The following is an 18,192-nucleotide window of genomic DNA, read 5'->3' as shown; positions in this document are numbered from 1 at the left end:
TCTCAAAATATAGAATTTAAAACTCAACTAAGAACATTACTAAATTGAAACAAACCAACTCAAACTTGCATATTTCAATCTCAAACTCAATATAGAACCTAAAACCAATATAAAACATTAACAAATAAAACCCACTTTAACTTCAAACCTAATATAAAACTTAAAACCCAACTTAAATCCAACAAACTCATAACTACAAACCTAATATAGAACTCAAACCCAACCAACTCATAAAAATTTAAACAAATCAAGACATATCTACATTTACTTAAACTTATATATACTTTTACTTAAAGAAACCAACCTACCTCCCCCCACCCAAAAAAAAAAAAAAAAAAGTTTTTCTTAAATGAAGTTTATTGAATCTTCATCCCTCCAAAATTATCTCAATCCCAAAATACAAAACAACATAATTAAAAATTGAAACGAACAAATACATATTTACATTTACTTAAACAAACCAACTTAAAATTAAACATACTTGTACTTAAAACCCAACTTAAACCCAACCAACCCATAATAATTGAAACAATCCCCCCCAAATTATTCTCAATCCCAATATACAAACCAACATAATTTAGAATTGAAACAAACCAACACATATTTACATTTACTTAAACATACCTGTACTTAAAATCCAACTTAAACCCAACCAACTCATAACAATTGAAACAAACCAACATATATCTACATTTGCTTAAACTTATATCTACAACACATATCTCCACTTAGTTTTACTTAAATGAAGTGTATTGAATCCCCCCTCCCCCCAAATTATTCTCAATCCCAAATACAAATTAACATAATTCAACATAAATTGAAATTCAAACTCAACTTCATAACCTCCCCCCAGTACAAACTGAAAAATCAAACTCAACTTCAGAATACTAACCATCACTACTATAGAAATTGGATTACTTAACGTTTTTCCAGTGTCAAGTAATTTCTAGTGTCAAGTAAAGGGTATACTTGACACTTATAAAAGCGTCAACTATTCGAGTGTCAAGTATAGTGTGATAACTTGACTCCGAAAAAAGTCAAGTAATATGTTTCTTGATACAATTTTCGTGTCAAGTAAGATAATACACTTACATTGGTGGTATGTCGAGTTTATTTGAGTGTCAAGTATAGTGTGATACTCTTTGACGTTCTTTATGTGTCAAGTATATGTCTTTTTGTTTTCAAATTAAATGCCCCAATCGATATTCTCATTTTCTACCTTGTATTCCACCAATACAATTACATCAAATAAATAAACATTATACATTTAAGATCTAACAACTCAATATATTCACTAAAAATCCATATGTTCAACTATGAACACTCCTCACAAATTACAACAATATTTCTCTTTCACATATACATGCACAAATTAAAATCTCAACTATTTCTTTTGTATACAAAACTCAACTTTCAACAAACACAAAAGTGACAAATTGTTTAATGAATAACCTCTCAATAAAGTACATTATTTCATTTATATATTGAGCTTTGAAGTCTAAAAATCGAAAACTAAGGGTCAGGCAAGCCATGTTTAAGCAAGTCAACCTGCAAAATAGAATAAAGGGCGATAACATCAAATTTCAAAATATATAAATAAGTGTTAAAATACAACAATGTAATCCAACCTACGAAAAGTTCAATAATAATGGTTACAAAACGCAAATTCCAGCAACTATGTAATAATTCCAAAAGAGTTTCAAGGCCTTAATACCTATCAAAACGTCCAAACATTGTTAACTTTATTGGATAGTGGCTCCAATCCCTTGAAATCTTTGAATTGAACATCAAAAATTGAAAATAACTTAATTATTAGACCAATACTTCAATGGGTAACAAAGAACTATTAATATTAACCTTCAAACTTACCAAAACCTTGCCAAGATCGGTCTCAAACCTATTGGACAACAATTCCACTTCTTCCAACACTTCAATCTAACACCAAAAAAGTGACAGGTATTACTAAGTTAATGTCAAAACTTATTGAGTGTTAAAAAAATTTCAAGTAAAACCACCAACACCAACCAAAATATTGTGGGCAACAATGAAACAAACCCAATATCCAACAACAAACAAGATATACCTCATATACTTACCGAAAATCTTACTGAAATCAATATCAACCTGTTGGACAATATATTAATGTTCTCCAAATCTTGAATCTAAATCCAAATCACAAAGAGCATCAATCAATTTGGGTAAAAACAACTTATGGTTATTCAAAAATTTCCAAGAAACCCATTAAAGTAATCAAAACTCACCAAACTTACCAAAACCTTACCCAAAAATATAAGATTCCAGCGAAATGGAGTATAGATCTGACGAGATAGAGTGAAGCCCACACTTGAACAGATCTGTTACAAAGCTAGACCTCAACGAAGACATCAACGACCTCGACGACGACAAGCGGATTTGGCTGGACAAACTTGACTGAATCGACGGAAGCAATTGGGGCGTTCGGCTACAGATCTGGGTGGGACTGAAGCGACAGAAGCGTTCGACTATAGATCTGGGTGTGGCTGAAGCGACGGAATCGGTTGGGGGTGTTCGACTACAAATCTGGACGGGGCTGAAAACTCGCGAACGATGTGCACAGCTGGTCGGTTGGCATGACTAAGCAGAAGGCGAGGGAGCTGAGTAGACGACAAGGGAGAGGATTGGCGCAGCTGAGCAAATGGTGGAATAAAAAACTCAATAACAGCGGCGCAAATGGAGGCGAAAGGAGAATGAAGGCTGACGACGGCTAGGGTTCTCAGGCTCACAAAAGAAGAAAAAAAAATAGGGGGAAGGGGAAGGTCGTGAGTGAGATGGTGAAGGTGGAGAGAAAGAGTTTTTAATTTGAGAGAGAGAAATGAAAATGGGAGAAGGAAATATTATTTTATTTGATAATTTTGGTAGAAGGGAAACCAAATTTGAGAGAAAAATGAAAATGGGAGAGGGAGGGAAACAAAAAATAAAGTCTCTACACGATCGCTGAGTAAAAAATAAAGTCTCTACATGATCGCTTAGTTATGCTACACAATCGCTGAGTAACACTAGACGATCACATACTAAATGCTACACTATCGCTGAGTAAAAAATAAAGTCTCTACACGATCGTTTAGCTATGCTACACAATCGCTGAGTAACACTAGACGATCACATACTAAATGCTACACGATCGCTGAGCTCGGTTACACGATCGCTTAGCTCTGCTACACGATCGTAAAGTAACAAAATTCTATATGATCGCCTACCCAATGGTATACAATCACCTACCAAATGCTACACGATCGCTGAGTTCGGCTACACGATCGCTGAGTAACACTAGACGATCGCCTACCAAATGCTACACGATTGCTGAGCTTGGCTACACGATCGCTGAGTAACAAAATACTAGACGATCGCCTACCAAATGCTACACGATAGCTGAGCTCGGCTACACGATCGTTGAGTAACAAAATTCTATACGATCGCCTATGAAATGCTACACGATCGCTGAATGACACTAGATGATCGCCAACCAAATGCTATACGATCGCTGAGTAACAAAATGCTATACGATCGCCTACCCAATGCTATACGATCGCCTACCAAATGCTACACGATCGCTGAGCTCGACTATACGATCGCTTAGCTCTACTACACGATCACTGAGTAAAACTAGATGATAGTCCACAAAAACCCCGTGATTGCTTACCCGAAACTACACGATTGCTTACAAAACATTATATGATCGCTCACCAGTTTCTATACGATTACCTACCAAATGCTATACAATCACCTACCAAATTGGAGGCCTATCAAATATCCGAAATATTCCGACAATCTCCACTTGTTTAACCCTTTTACTTGACACGAAAAAAAATGTCAAGTAAAAGCTTCTTATACTTGACACGTGAAACGTGTCAAGTAAGACCTTATATTACTTGACACGAAAATCGTGTCAAGTAAAGATTCGCGTGAAAATATCCAAAATATTTCGTCAATCTCTGCTTTTTTAACCCTTTTACTTGACACGAAAAAAATGTCAAGTAAGAGCTTTTTATACTTGACACTTGAAATGTGTAAGACCTTATATTACTTGACACGAAAATCGTGTCAAGTAAAGGTTCACGTGAAAATATCCAAAATATTCCGTCAATCTCCACTTTTTTAATCCGTTTACTTGACATTTTTTTGTCCAAAATTATATTACTTGACGGTTTTTCCACAGAAACGTCAAGTAATTAAAAACTACAAGAGTCAAATAATGTAGATTTTGTAGTAGTGTATACTTTATATGACTATACGTTTATGTTGTTACCATAACTGTAGGATAACAACATTTATAAATTTCTAATTAGTTTACTACGAAAGTTGAAGAGTTCATACTTAGTTCAATTTATCTCTCATGAGCTGTAAAAGAATAGCTTTCATATCATCCATCTTAGATTGACTTTTTGCTTCCAGTTCGTCCAATCTAGCAAGTCTAGCCTTTAACTCTTCTATCTCTTGTTTTTGCTCCTCTATAACTCTTGATGAGGATGCATTGGACGATGATTTACTTTCTTTTTTTTTTTCATTTTTTACCCTTTGGTGTCCTACCAAGGTCCACTTCTATGCCCAACACCTGCTCGCATATTTCTTCTTCCGATATTGATTCAGACCCTTCTTGGGTGGAGGCTTCTCTCAGCTCGACCATTTGACTCTACATCAATAATTAAGACTAATTATAGTATGAAAATTGTAAATAAAGTTACAATGCGAAATAAAAACTTACATATGCATCATTAGTGGTATGATTAACAAACGACTAGTCACTCTTATAGTGTTTTCGCTTGAATAAGTCCACTAGGTTCTTTAACCATTGGGTCCTTTCTGTAAAATAATTCACCTAGAAGATATTAATAATACTTTCTTAGAAATCAAATATAGAAATACTTTTAATATTATCGTGGATTCTCGTATGCGTATGAAAGTCTTAGAACCAGCTATATGAGGGTACTTTTGGGCTGACCGATTCCTTTGATTAATCTCTGCCACTTTCTAAGAAAATGAGAAATTAAGAGGAAATGAGTAATTGAAGTGTAAGTAAACAAAAACAAAAAAACAAAAAAAGTTCTTACTTTCCAGTCGGTGGATTCAAACTTGTTGCATAAAAAGTGTCAATCTTCTATGTCGTCTTTAAGTCGATCAGGTGGGTGTGCTCTTGCCTATTCAAGACTTGAATATTTTTTATAGTGTTTGTATAGTTCTCCCCTATACTCTTTGAACGAACTTTTCATCTGTTCATCGATGAAATTATTGACCAGTTGGCTAGACAAGTCTAACACAAAATGGTTCTGAATTAAGAAAGAAAAGAAAAACTAATTAGTATCTCTGCAGATGCAAACACATATATATAATTTGTAAAATATCAAATAACCATCTTACCAAGAATCGACTTTTAACTAGCTCTCTAGTTTCTATTGGTACTTCTCTCCATGATCCATAACAAATAGAAAAAGATTCTCGAACGTTGGTACCAATGACATTGCTAAACCTTGTTGCATTGTTGTAAATTGGTTTCTCCCATACAGGGTTGATCTTGATAGGAATTCCCCCAAATTATTGCACATATTTATCAAATCAATGTTTTGAGAGTATCCGCGCCCAACCCTATTAGTCGTACAACTAGAATCTGAAGAAATTATACGTCGTTAGTTTAATTAAACATTAGTTTATATACAAATTACCGATTATGGATCTAAAATAAAATGTGGATCTAAAATAACCTGAATTATCTCCCACGAAGGATGATCCGCCAATATGCTCAACTGCTAAATACTCTAAGATTGCCTCCTCATCAGTGTGGCCTATCATTGTTCTTGTGCAAATAACAATATATATGTTATACAACAATATGTAAGTTATGAAATGAAAAAGAAGATACATATTTACATGGTTATTCCATATCATTAAGATGTTAATCGAAACTCAAACTTCTATCAGAAGATGATTGTACATCATCTTCCTCGTCATTTATGAAGTCATCATCAACTCGCTGAATTATTTGTTCTTCTACGGCTATAGGATCAACATCAACTCTACATAAACTGATATTGTTCAATGATTCATCGATTGTACAAGTAATACTATTCACAACTTCTAATAATTCATGTTAGTCATTCTCACGTTCTTCTGCTTCTGGCATGTCCCACACACGCTTGTTTTGGACTACTTACACCACTTTCCAATTATTACCATATTTGGGATCATTGATGTAAAACACTTGTTTGGCTTGACTGGAAAATACAAAAGGCTCGTTAACAAACCAATGATGAATTGTATTAATTGATATATACCCAAATCCACGTGTACTCTGTTATTCTTTTTAGGGTCGGTATCAAACCAAGTATACTTAAACATAATTACACACCTTCTCTTGGCATACTGGAAGTCCAATACTTCATTGACAACACCATAGAAATTATGGAGATCTCCTCCACCCTCACTTTTTGAAAGCACCATGATCCCTCTATTTTGTGTACTCCGATAATTATCACGCTCATTACTATGATAACGTACTCCATTAACAATGCATCCACTGTATGAGCGCACTTCTGAACTTAGCCTTATCGCTAGTAAATATATATCATCATACATATCTCCATTTTTACGAAATGAAAGAACCTGTTAATTCAGTAGAACATAATAGATCTTAAAAACTAATGTCAATAGGAATTAATTCAATTGAATTTTTACTTGTCTTTTAAACCCATACTTACATGAGATTTGAACCAACCAGGAAAGCCTCGTTGGTGCCTTGTGTATAAATCATCCGAACTTTGAGCTTCATGTTGAATTAGTCTCAAATATTGCCTATAAGTAAGAAACGTGTCTCAATTTTATATTTCATACTTTGTATCAAAATCACCAATTACAATAGAATGTCCATCGATAAGTTTTTATTTCCATACAATTGTTCAAGATGTACCAATGTGCACTGCATTTATCTTCTCTTGATAATGTCCTTACTCTTGGTGCTCTTAATGGTCACGCATTTTGTCTGAACATTGAAAATTCACCACATATCTCACCTCTAGAAGTCTATCATCACTTCTTTCATCTCTATTGAACCTCGTCTCAATTCTAGTTATGTACAAAGAACAAAATACCAACGATTCATTCTACATCCAACTATAACTAACTAGACCTGCAACTTTTATTTCATAGTGCAAATGGACTGCTAGGTGCACCATTACATCAAAAAATGTCAGTGAAAATGTTTTTTCTAACTTACAAAGTAAGATTATAATGTCTCTTTGTAATCGATCCAAATCCCTTATAGATATTGTTTTTGCACATAGATCACAGAAAAATTTGCATAACTCAATGGCGGGAATGGACATGTCTTTTTTAAAGTATGCCCGAACACTAATTGGAAGAAGCCTCTAAAGCAAAACATGCGAGTCGTGAGTTTTTAGCTCCCATAACTTTCCATCTTTCTCACTCACACATCTTGATATATTTGATACAAATCCATTAGAAAATTTGACTGGTTTCATCCACTTATAGAATGCAACCTTGTTATTAGTAGGCAATGTTTATGCAGCGTGTGACTTTACAACTTTATCTCCTACCTTTTGCAGGTGTAGTTCTTTCCGTATATTTAGATCGTCTAAATCCAAACGAGCATTAGTTGTATCCTTATTCTTTCTTGTTCGTGGTTTTTTTTTTGGGTGAATTTTCCAAATCATCCTTGAAAATAAATTTTCTTTTAAGGGATTGACAAACCCTTGTAATCCAATCAAACACTCTATCGAATTTAGTGGTGACACAAGCTAGAGATTAGACTCTATCACACATTTTCCCCACTCAGTTACACTTCAAATTCTGTAAAATAATTGACATAAACCATTCATATTCAAATTCATTCACATAAACCACCCCACGGTTATGTCAGTCATATAACTAAATTTGAATGGTTTATGTGACGTTATGTCGACAGTCATAACCAAATTTGCACTTTAATCCACTTTAGAAACAACATTAAATAAAATAGAAAATGTTACCAAAAATTTATGCATGAGTGATTTAGTATGTGAGAGGAAGTTGATGATGAGTGATATCATGACCTTGTTTAGCTTCAAAGTTCGTCAAAAGTATAGTTTGCGACTTTATAGTTAGTATGTGAGAGATTATATTGAGTATAATATATCTGAATTTTGTTTCATTGATTCAACAAGAGGTAAAAATACTAACTACTAAATCATAAGCTTGTAAATGAAATAAAGTGAAGATATAATTTCTTAGGAAAGAATAATTTTATTTTTATGATTTCAGAGTTGATTGTAAATGAAATAAATTGAAGATATAGTTCTAAATTATTAACCAAATCTAGAGTTTTAAGAGATATAATTATTAGTTTAGAGTTTTAATTTATTCTTTATATCATTTTTGTGTATATAAAAATTATGATTCCTTTTTAATTTACATGCTTATGATCACTTATTTAAATAGGTGATATTAACAACTTATCTAGATATTAACTAACTATAATTATGAAAATTCACTATGAGAGATGTAAAATTATGCCAAATATATAATTAATAAAAAAAATAATAATTAAATACACCATTTTTTAAAAAAAAAAATACTAAAGATACCAAATAATCATACCACAACCTTTTAGGACCATCTATGTGTATCTTATTTATACAAAAGGGATGAAAATAAATTTATAGTAAAATTAGGATATAATATGCCGACAAACTAACTAAACATAATGGAGTTACAAAACATAAACTCTAGATTAATTTATATATAACAAAAATCATGAACAAACTCTTTCACATTTCCTTCTAACAATATGTGGACCATTTTAATTTCCAAATAATTTCTACCTTTTAGTTGTTACAAAAAAAAAAATAAAAAAAAATTGAAGGCCTGGACAGTGAACGGGCGAGCTGACAGTGCTTGGACGGCGAGTGGACGGGATGACGACTGCACGGGACTGGACGGCGAGCATATGAGAAAAATTGAAGGCCTGCGTTTGAGAGATGGAAAGGAGAGAAAGAAAAATGGAGGAAGAAGGAAAAGAAGAAGTTGCGGCAAGGGTTTTAAACGAACTTCTCCCGACGGTCGTCTGGTAAACCGTCGTGATAAATGCCAATATCTCAACGGTAAATAAAAAACCATCGGAGCAATTACAAAATGTCGACGGTCACATGCAAACTGTCGAGCTAATGCCAAGTTACCGATGGAGTTATGGAGCTACAATAATGTATTTATAGAGAGAATGACTTAGAGTTAACATTTTTCTCTTAGGATTAGAATGATGAGATCTTTCCTTATCTTATAAGATTAGATGATTGAATCAATGATTACTTGATTCGTGGATTATTTGATCTTAAGTCCATTTTACTTCGAGTTTATCTTTACTGGTCTATTATAGTTTTTGACTTATTTCATTATCAAGTTGAAATTCATCCATAACAACTAGAAAAATTATTATAATCCTGGTAGTTCTAATTAACAAACTTCCCCTCATTGTCATTTCCTTCTTCTTTTAACTAATGAACCAAACATTTAATAAAAAAAGCTTCCACACTCTATATATGTACGAAGAAAAGTTTTAAATCTTGGGAAATTTTGAATCTTTTTTTCCAAAACGTGACGTGTGTAAGAATTTCACATAAAAGAAAAGTTTGGATATTGCTTTAAAAATGAAAATTAAAGAATTCCAAAGTCTCGTGATCCAACTTTAATCAACCAAATCTTACCTCTTTTTTTCCACCCCAGACAAAGAATTAGTATATTTTGAATGTGTTTTTTTTTTCCTTTCTTTTTTTACTTTTAGGGAAAATGACACTAAAAAAGAAGTTGGAAAATATGTTTAGTGGGTACAGTAAAACCCAATTCATTGTCACTATCATTTGTTAATATTGTCCAATTGATAACAACATCATGGCTTTACCCCATTTGCTAAACCTAAAGTCCCACCTTCCATTTTCTCTTTTTTATTATCATTTTTTGGCTGTTTCTGGAGATTATCCTCTTTCTCCGGAGAAATAGTATCAATTACTTGAAGAATTATCAAAATTGGAAAATAGCCACATCAAATATATTCAGGAGTAATATCATATCTATAAAATAGAATATTATATAGAAAAGTTTAGGCATTAATAACGTTTTGTCCACCATACTCTGTTCATCAATTATCAATTTGAAAATAATTGTACCCTATCTCAAGAAGAAGAATTTGATGATTTCCGACAATCGGTTGGGAAAAAAATCTTGTACTACTACGTAGGAATAAGTAGAAAAATAAGGAAAAAAAAAACACAAAAATTTATATGAAACTCTAAACTTGGAAACAAATCACTCCCATAAAAAAAAAAAAAACAAACAAGACAACTCACTTAAATTTAGAATGTTTTTAATTGAAACAATTTGAAATCAATGACATATGCTTCTTTTATAATGTTTAGAATTCACGTCAGATGGCGAACAATTGTACTTTTAATTTGCTAAAACGGAATACAACCAACCCTTTTTCATAATATTGAGGATAAGAGACTTGTATATATATATATATAATATTATCTATTTTAGACATAACCCCTTATGATTTGCTTCTGGTTTCACTTAAAAGATTTCATATTATTGGAGATTGTTATCCTTACTTATACATCTATGATCATCCTCTTATCTAGTCAATATAAAACTTTAATCTCACTCCTAACACATTGATTTACAATGATATATGATATTGAATATATTTGTAGTTTTGTACATATATAATCAACATACATTTACAACGGTATTATGTTGACTATATTTGCTTTAAAAAGTTTTAAAAGCAAGGTCACTACTTCTCCAAATGGTTTTCACCAACAAGCATAATATTTGTAGTTTTAGACCCCTTATAAGTCATAAGTTTAAACTCCTATTCCATATTTTAAAAATGAAAAAAAAAAAAAAAATCTCTCTTTTCTGATATTAAAATTAATAAGGTTAAATTATAAGTTTAGTCTTGACGAACTTTCAATTTTGAGTTTAATAGATCTTTGAAAAAATGAATGATTTTTTTTTCTTTGATCAAATCTTAAATTTTTAATTTTGTATCTAGTAATTAAAAAATAATAACTTTAAAAGTTGGTAAATCAAATAGATGTAAACTCCGAGTATGATTTAAATTTGAAATGGAAGATAATACTAATAATGTATAGATATTTGTATATTAAGAAAACCCCTTTTAAGGAGGGTTCTTTTGACTGTTTGCAGAAAGAGTGACTTTTACTTTAACAGTTGAACAGTCAAAGACAATAATGTTATGAAATTACATCCTCCCTCGAGAACGAATGAGTTGTCCACTCTAAATTTAACTTCATTAAAGTTAATTAATGATTACATGTCGTTGGTTAACAATTAACATAAAACGGGGAATTAATTATGGTTTACTTTTTTCCGTCCAATTATCAATGCTTTCTTCCCAATCATTTTCAGTATTTTAACCCAAGAATACAACGGGAAAAAATATTTAAATTCTATTTGATTTTCGTATCCAAATTAAAAACAAAAAATCTATTTAATCCTTTTAGCTTTTCTTTTTTTTTAAAAAAAAATGGTACCTTTGTTTAATTTTAACAACTCAATGATATTATTTCATATGTGTATTACTATATTAATATGAGAATGACTGGAAGCAAAATAAGTTGAAGACAACATATATCATGGTAGAAAATGATTGTTTTATATAAATTTATAGGCTAAAATAGATATTTTGAAAGTTTATGAATTAAAATTGAACAAAATTGAAAATTCAGATACCAAAATAATTAGACAAGTCTTAGAAATTAAGAACTAAAATGGGTTTTGGAGAACAAAATCATTTGCAAAATAGTAGACAAGGTGACATGTACACATAGGGAAAAAAATTTGCCTCTAAAGTTAACAAAATATATCAATTTTAATCCTGAAATTTCAATTTCTTCGAGATATCAATAATCAAGGTCTAAAATGTCAATGCCAATGAAAATATCAAAGTCTTAATTTTAAAGAAATTTCAATGGAGAAATGATGGATATTTCTGAAAAAATTATAAAAACAAAAAATTCAAAAAATAAATTTAAATTAGTAAATAAATATTTTATAAGTTTCAAACAAGTTAATATGTCTATTATTTATATGTTATTTATATTAGTAACATTTTGATGCTTTTTTTTGTGTTTCGTGGATATTTTCTACGATATAATGAAAATATCAATTCATTCTCATGTCAATATCGAATCCATGAAAATGTAGAAATATCGATGGAAATATCAACATGTTGACGGAAATTGAATACTATGTCTATAACTTTAGTTAGGGTGGCAATTGTTTCCTTAAACTTGAATAGATATTCTAACTTTTTTCCTTCTAATAAACTTATTTGAGGAAAAGAAAGCTGTTTAGTTAATGTAATATCATAGAATCTAAAAAACAGTCTATTTTCAAGTAAATTTTCTTGAATTTTAAGAGAACTGTTGAATAATTATTGTACATTTATCGAGCTCATTTTGTGTAAGATTTGATTTGTGTTGAAATTCATGAGTTTTTATAATTTTTTTTTTTTTTAAAAAAAAATCAGTAGGTAAAATCAGCAAAAAGTTGGGGAAAAAATTGAGTTAATGCCTAGAATTGAAAGTTTAATGCGAATATGAAATTAATTACCCCAGATTTGTCTACTTCCCAAAATTCTTTTTCCCATCTATTTTATCTTCTGATATGTGGCTTTAATTATCCCAATCACAAGGATATGGTTCTCATGGTTTCTAAAAACAACTCTCCAAATAAATTATCTATAAGAAAATAATTCTTAAAAAAACAAGATAATTTGAAATTATATGGCACATGTTCTTCATGGTGCTCTTTAATACATTAGAATGTTCTTCACTATCTGCTGATATCCATCACAGAAAGGAAAAGAAAAGGCCTACTCTTTCAGTTCATGTATTACCCACAACTCAACTATACATCAATAGACAAAATCTAATAATCTGGAGAAAGATAAAATTTTCCTAGCTGAAGAATTTGGAACAAATAAGCAAAAAATTACGAGGCAAGCTGAAGCTGATTCTGAGAAGAGAATTTAGAATTACTTTTTCCTGAGTTATCTACATGGTTCAATCATCGTTTCATACTGGGTCCAGCTGAAGTTCTTGAACAGCCAACAAATTCTTGATCAAATGGTCTTGCACTCACCAATCGTGAAGAATATGAGCCACTTTTTCTCAACTTTCCTGGAAATTCTTTGCTCGAATTTCCCTTGAAAGAAAGGTTCTTCACGCGATTTCGGTTAACAAAAAGCATTGAGTTTCGTGGAGATGCATGTAAGGCACCTTCAACACAATCTCCTACTTGAGCACAACCCCATGGCCTTGGTGGTCCATCCTCGCTGGTCGAGGGTCTAGGCCTTGGTAAGGAATTCGCATTCCTCAATCTTGAATTCGCTCGTTGCTCAGGAGAATGGTCATCCTCATGTTTCAAACAAAGCGGGCATGGTGGGTCACTCTTACGTGTCTTTGGGGTAGTCTGATCTAAGCATTCAGCATGAAAAACATGTCGACAAGAAAGAACGCCAGTAACTGGCATATCAGTACTTCTCACGATCCGACGTGAACTCCATGGCGATCTCTGGGAAAGAAATCTTTCACATAACCCACATCTGAAACCATCAGATCTACATGATGATCTAAAGTAGAAGTCGGATTCAAGTGGCTCAGACACATCAGCGAAATCGATGCTGCTACTTGCACTGCTCCATCGTTGGGGGTCTCTTTGGGGAGTAGGAGAATCAAACTCCATGAACCCTAAATTAGTAGTTTCGAAAGCTTCTCCTGAGGAAGTTTGCATAGGAATGGCCAAAGGATGAATGGGTTTGGACATGAAAGAACGACGGCTCGCGAAGTTCCAATTAGAGGCTGAGCGTAACTTGACTGTGGGTTCTGTTTCACTACTGTCTGAATGTGAGAAAGTAGAGCTCCCACTATCTGGATTTTCGGAGGTACCCTGTGAAATTTAATGAAAACGGTTTATAATTTGCTAGTATTATGGTAAACATTGTACCAAGGAGAGGATACAAAACTCAGTACTACCTCCGCCGCAGGCCAAAAGGAAAATGTCCTCAATGAAGGACCTAGGGAGCAAGAAAGACAAGAAAACAGTTCAGTTGATGCAGAACCATAGAAGCAATGAAACAAAACTAGCCCGATATTGATTGAATTCTACATTATCCTATACTCTTAAGTACGCCACACCATTTTTGTAATCTTTTACAACATATTTAGAATTTTAAACAACCATCACATTGTCATGCTATTGGTATATCTGTTAGTATTTAGTAAGAACTAACTTTTTAGGTAAAAGTATAATTTCACGCAGGGGGAGTTAAACAGGTAAAACTAGCGGCTAGAGGACACACCACTGATTTGTACTTGTCCATAACTCCATGCTAAACTGACTTGAATATATAGGGATAAACTAGTTGAATATAACTAAAGTGCAGGGTACGACACACTAATTTAAAACAGCATTCCTCCCCTTGAAGACATTAGAGCAGACTGCTCAATATCTTTGCCTTAATGTTTGGTTTTGGAGGTGGGGGCTGCAAGAAGACTCAAGGGAGCAAGTCCAAGGACATTGTCCATACTCTAAAGATAACAAATAATATTCCCTTCTTCCGCACACAAAGAATATTGGATTGGGGAGCACAATCACACAATTCTCTCACAAAAGGATGGGGAGCACAATCACACAATTCTCTGTTTAAAATAGAACGAAAAAGCTGTGTCAAATGGCAGAGGAACAATGGCACACACACATGGGAACCTATAGTTATCTGCAACTAAAATTTCTAACCCGTATGTTTGTGCATGCGCACAATGCACAAACATGCTAATAAAATGTTTATATAGAGTGATGAAACCATGACAAGAATTTAACTGCAATAAGAAAAGCAACAATTCTTCTGCTTTAGAACCCAGAAATATATAGCACAAGAAAAAAATGAATACAATAACAGATTACCCAAAGACCAATGAAGTTTCACATCCACCCACAATGATGAGAAATAATGATGACTATAGAAAAGGATGATGTAATAACAGTAATAGTACCCCTTTTGGTTGCAGTATCATAACCATCAATATTGATTTCCTGGATTGCCGGAGGTGTCGATTGAGGGCCTTGTGAGATGTCAGAGGGACTACTCAAAAACAACCCAGCACCATCAGATGCAGAGTTGTGAGTGTAAAGATGGTTGCTGCCCCTTACCCAGCTTCGACTTTCTTTACTGTTTGATGACGTAGATGAACCATAAAGTTGTACAGCATCATGCCAACCATGTGGCAACCCTTCAGATTGGAATTGGATATCCCATCTAGATGGAGGTGGTGAAAAGCTCGTATTTGTATGCCAAAAAGGCTCATGAGGACCCAGAGACCAGTCCCTGCTAGCTGCATTTGATCCATGTGGCCTTGCAGCCACACAACAAAGAGACCCCATTGAGCTATCAACTTCCTTAGGCTGTCTCTGCTTGTTTTCAACTCTTAAAACACTAACCAGAGACCATGGCACAAAAATTGACAAGTATCTCTCTCACAAACTACATCATGAAATACAAAAACATTTGGAAGTCAAAACCCACACTTCCAGTAAGTGAATAACCCTCGAATCTTAACTCAAAATTTTCACGTATGCATTTATTCTTTGTTACAGACAACAAGCACACTCTCTATCTTTGTTCCCAGCTTCCTTCAAAATCCAGGAGCTAACCCCAGCATAACTGCCATTCGAAACACCATTACAATAAGAAGTCATAACCACATCAAGCCGATAGTATGAAGGCCCATATGCACATTTAACGAACTCAGAGGTGCTGGAAATAGCTGAATCAGGTAAAGAACATACATTTCAAGCAAAGAATCATGCAAATAGTAAAATCATAGCAAAAACAACTATCAACCCCCCCAAAGGAGGCCCAAAAAATAAATGAAGATGAGAAGAACAACGAGGAAACCAGAATCAAAGGTCCCCAGACTAACTAAGCTAAATGCCAGAAATTATATATATATATATATCTCTAACAACCATCATAAATGATATCTACCAAAAATGCAACTGCATATAGAAATTAGAAGGACAAACAAAGAAAAACAATAATAAATTGACACACAGTGGTTGCAAAGGTAAAACTAAAGCACTTGAAAAGGAAAACTATTCAAGCAAAAAGAAGGGGGAAAAAAGGAAAACCCCAACAAGGTCCTCGCAGGAAAAGATAAAAAGAAAGCTTCCATACTTCAGAAACGAACACACAGAAACAATCATTGAAGAAGAAGAAAAAAAAAGGCCTAAAATTTAGGGTAGTAATCAAAACATTCCCTCAGAACAAAGTACGAAATTAAGCAAAGCTTTAAGAAACAAAAAAGCTTACATTTTTAAGGACAGAACCGAGAGAATAAGCAGCAACGATTCTCAGCGACCGGCTGTCTGATCGGAAAGAAAAACCCTAGTTTGTCGGAAACGAAGAGAAGAACTCTGAGCTTTGTGTGTATGAGTGAAGACAGAAAGGGGGTAGGAACTTTTCGCATCAGAGTGTCGAAGTTGTGCGAAATTTCATCACATACCCCTAAAACTTCTAAACTTTGCAGTTAAGTCCTTTCACAAGTCTCCAATCTCAAGGAATAGAATAGAATATATGCTAAGTTTTGCTATTAAAGTAATCAATCATTTGCAGGTAAACGCAAACAAATCTGGCTATTTCATCGTATTAAATTAAATCATTTTAGCAAATGATGTAGATTTTTATAAATAAATATTAAAATTATTGTAATTTAATGAAACATGTAAAGGGAAAGTTTTTTTAATTTTTTTTTTTTTTTGTTCTGCTTATGATTGTTGTATTTATTAGTTGGGGTCTTTAAGGTAAGACTCAAAGAATACCTACCAATTATTGAATTAATAATCATAAGGAAATTGAATGTATTTCTCAACAACTTTGTCATTAGTATTCAACATCAATTATCAATAGAATCCATAGTATAATTAATTGTGTACAAAGACAAGATAAATATGCCTCACATTATTGAGGAAGGCCATCATCATTCTTCTTTATTATGGTATATAAATTTTATATTTTAAGATGTTTTTCATTCTTTGTCTAAAACAATTTATTAGCGTTATCATTCATACAAATTAATCCCATAATTTACACCACTTTCCAACCTAAAAATGGGAAAGGAAAAACTAAAACTCTTTTTATTAATGATTTTTTTTTAACACAAAATTTGTAGCCTAATTTTTATATATATATATATATATATATATATAATTTGAGAACATTTATAAGAAATGTAGATTACAGAAAATATCATGAAATGACCATCCAACTGTGCAGGAGAGAGGAGATGAATCATGAACAAGAAGAATTTTAATATTTCATACAATTAGCAGGACAAGATGGACATTCAAGCTCATGGTATATTTATCTCTAAATTAATTTTATAGATGGATTTAATATTGGAGTATAGTTTCAAATATATCTAACTTCACCATTATTTACACAAATGTCTATCAGTTGTCTTTAATAACATAAAGTCCAATTACAATAAAACCCTTCATTTAATCTTAAACAAGAAAAAAAAACTCTCCTACGAGAAAAACTACCCATCTTACCTAATGGCCCAAAATCAAAAATGCCCATTTTTTTAAAATCAATGTTAATGGGTCATGTCATGAACTAGTGAAGTTACCAATTTGTCCTTTCATTAGATTGGTTTCTTTCTCTCTCTTTTTATCTTTTCTTCTTCGGAAACTTTTTTTTCTTTATTTTTTTTCTATTTCCTTCTCTCCTTTTTTATGCAACCAATTTCGGCAAAACTCTTTTTCTCATTTTCCTCTCTTTCTTTCTTTGGTCAAACCACGTATCAGCTTTGACTGTGAGAGAGGAGAGCAGGACTCAACCTGCATCCGTCATTAGTAATCAAAATCTGCTTTTTGATCAGTGATTCACCGGCCACTATATCAAAAAGGAAGAGAGGGCGCGGCCCCCCAGAGAGACGAGTGCGGCTTTCCAATATGGGTAGATAGGAACCAAACTGTCTCACGAACTCACGTACCCTTTGATCAACTTTGATAAAATTAGAGTGCAAAAGAATGAAAGAGTGAGAAAGAACGAGAGTGCGAGAGCGAGAGCAAGGGAGAGGAAGG

At 32.9% G+C, this 18,192-nt stretch overlaps 1 protein-coding gene across 2 annotated transcripts; it reads right to left on the bottom strand.

The window, feature by feature from the left end:
• Positions 1-12,819: 12,819 nt before the first annotated feature.
• Positions 12,820-16,589, bottom strand: LOC120081739. Of its 2 annotated transcripts, none has more exons than XM_039036843.1 (4): positions 16,418-16,589; positions 15,102-15,872; positions 14,082-14,122; positions 12,820-13,995 (listed from the first exon to the last, which is right to left on the bottom strand). In XM_039036843.1, the coding sequence occupies exons 2-4, from the start codon at positions 15,487-15,489 to the stop codon at positions 13,114-13,116; spliced, it is 1,311 nt and encodes a 436-aa protein (XP_038892771.1). In that variant the 5' UTR covers positions 15,490-15,872; positions 16,418-16,589; the 3' UTR covers positions 12,820-13,113. The 2 variants fall into 2 exon arrangements, with proteins under 2 accessions (XP_038892771.1, XP_038892769.1); XM_039036841.1 differs by having other exon boundaries at positions 15,102-15,769.
• Positions 16,590-18,192: the final 1,603 nt, after the last annotated feature.

This window comes from Benincasa hispida, chromosome 7 (assembly GCF_009727055.1).
Source record: "Benincasa hispida cultivar B227 chromosome 7, ASM972705v1, whole genome shotgun sequence".
Lineage (NCBI taxonomy): Eukaryota > Viridiplantae > Streptophyta > Magnoliopsida > Cucurbitales > Cucurbitaceae > Benincasa > Benincasa hispida.
Note: the sequence above shows the minus strand (reverse complement) of the source record. Positions and strands in the feature narration are given on the sequence as shown.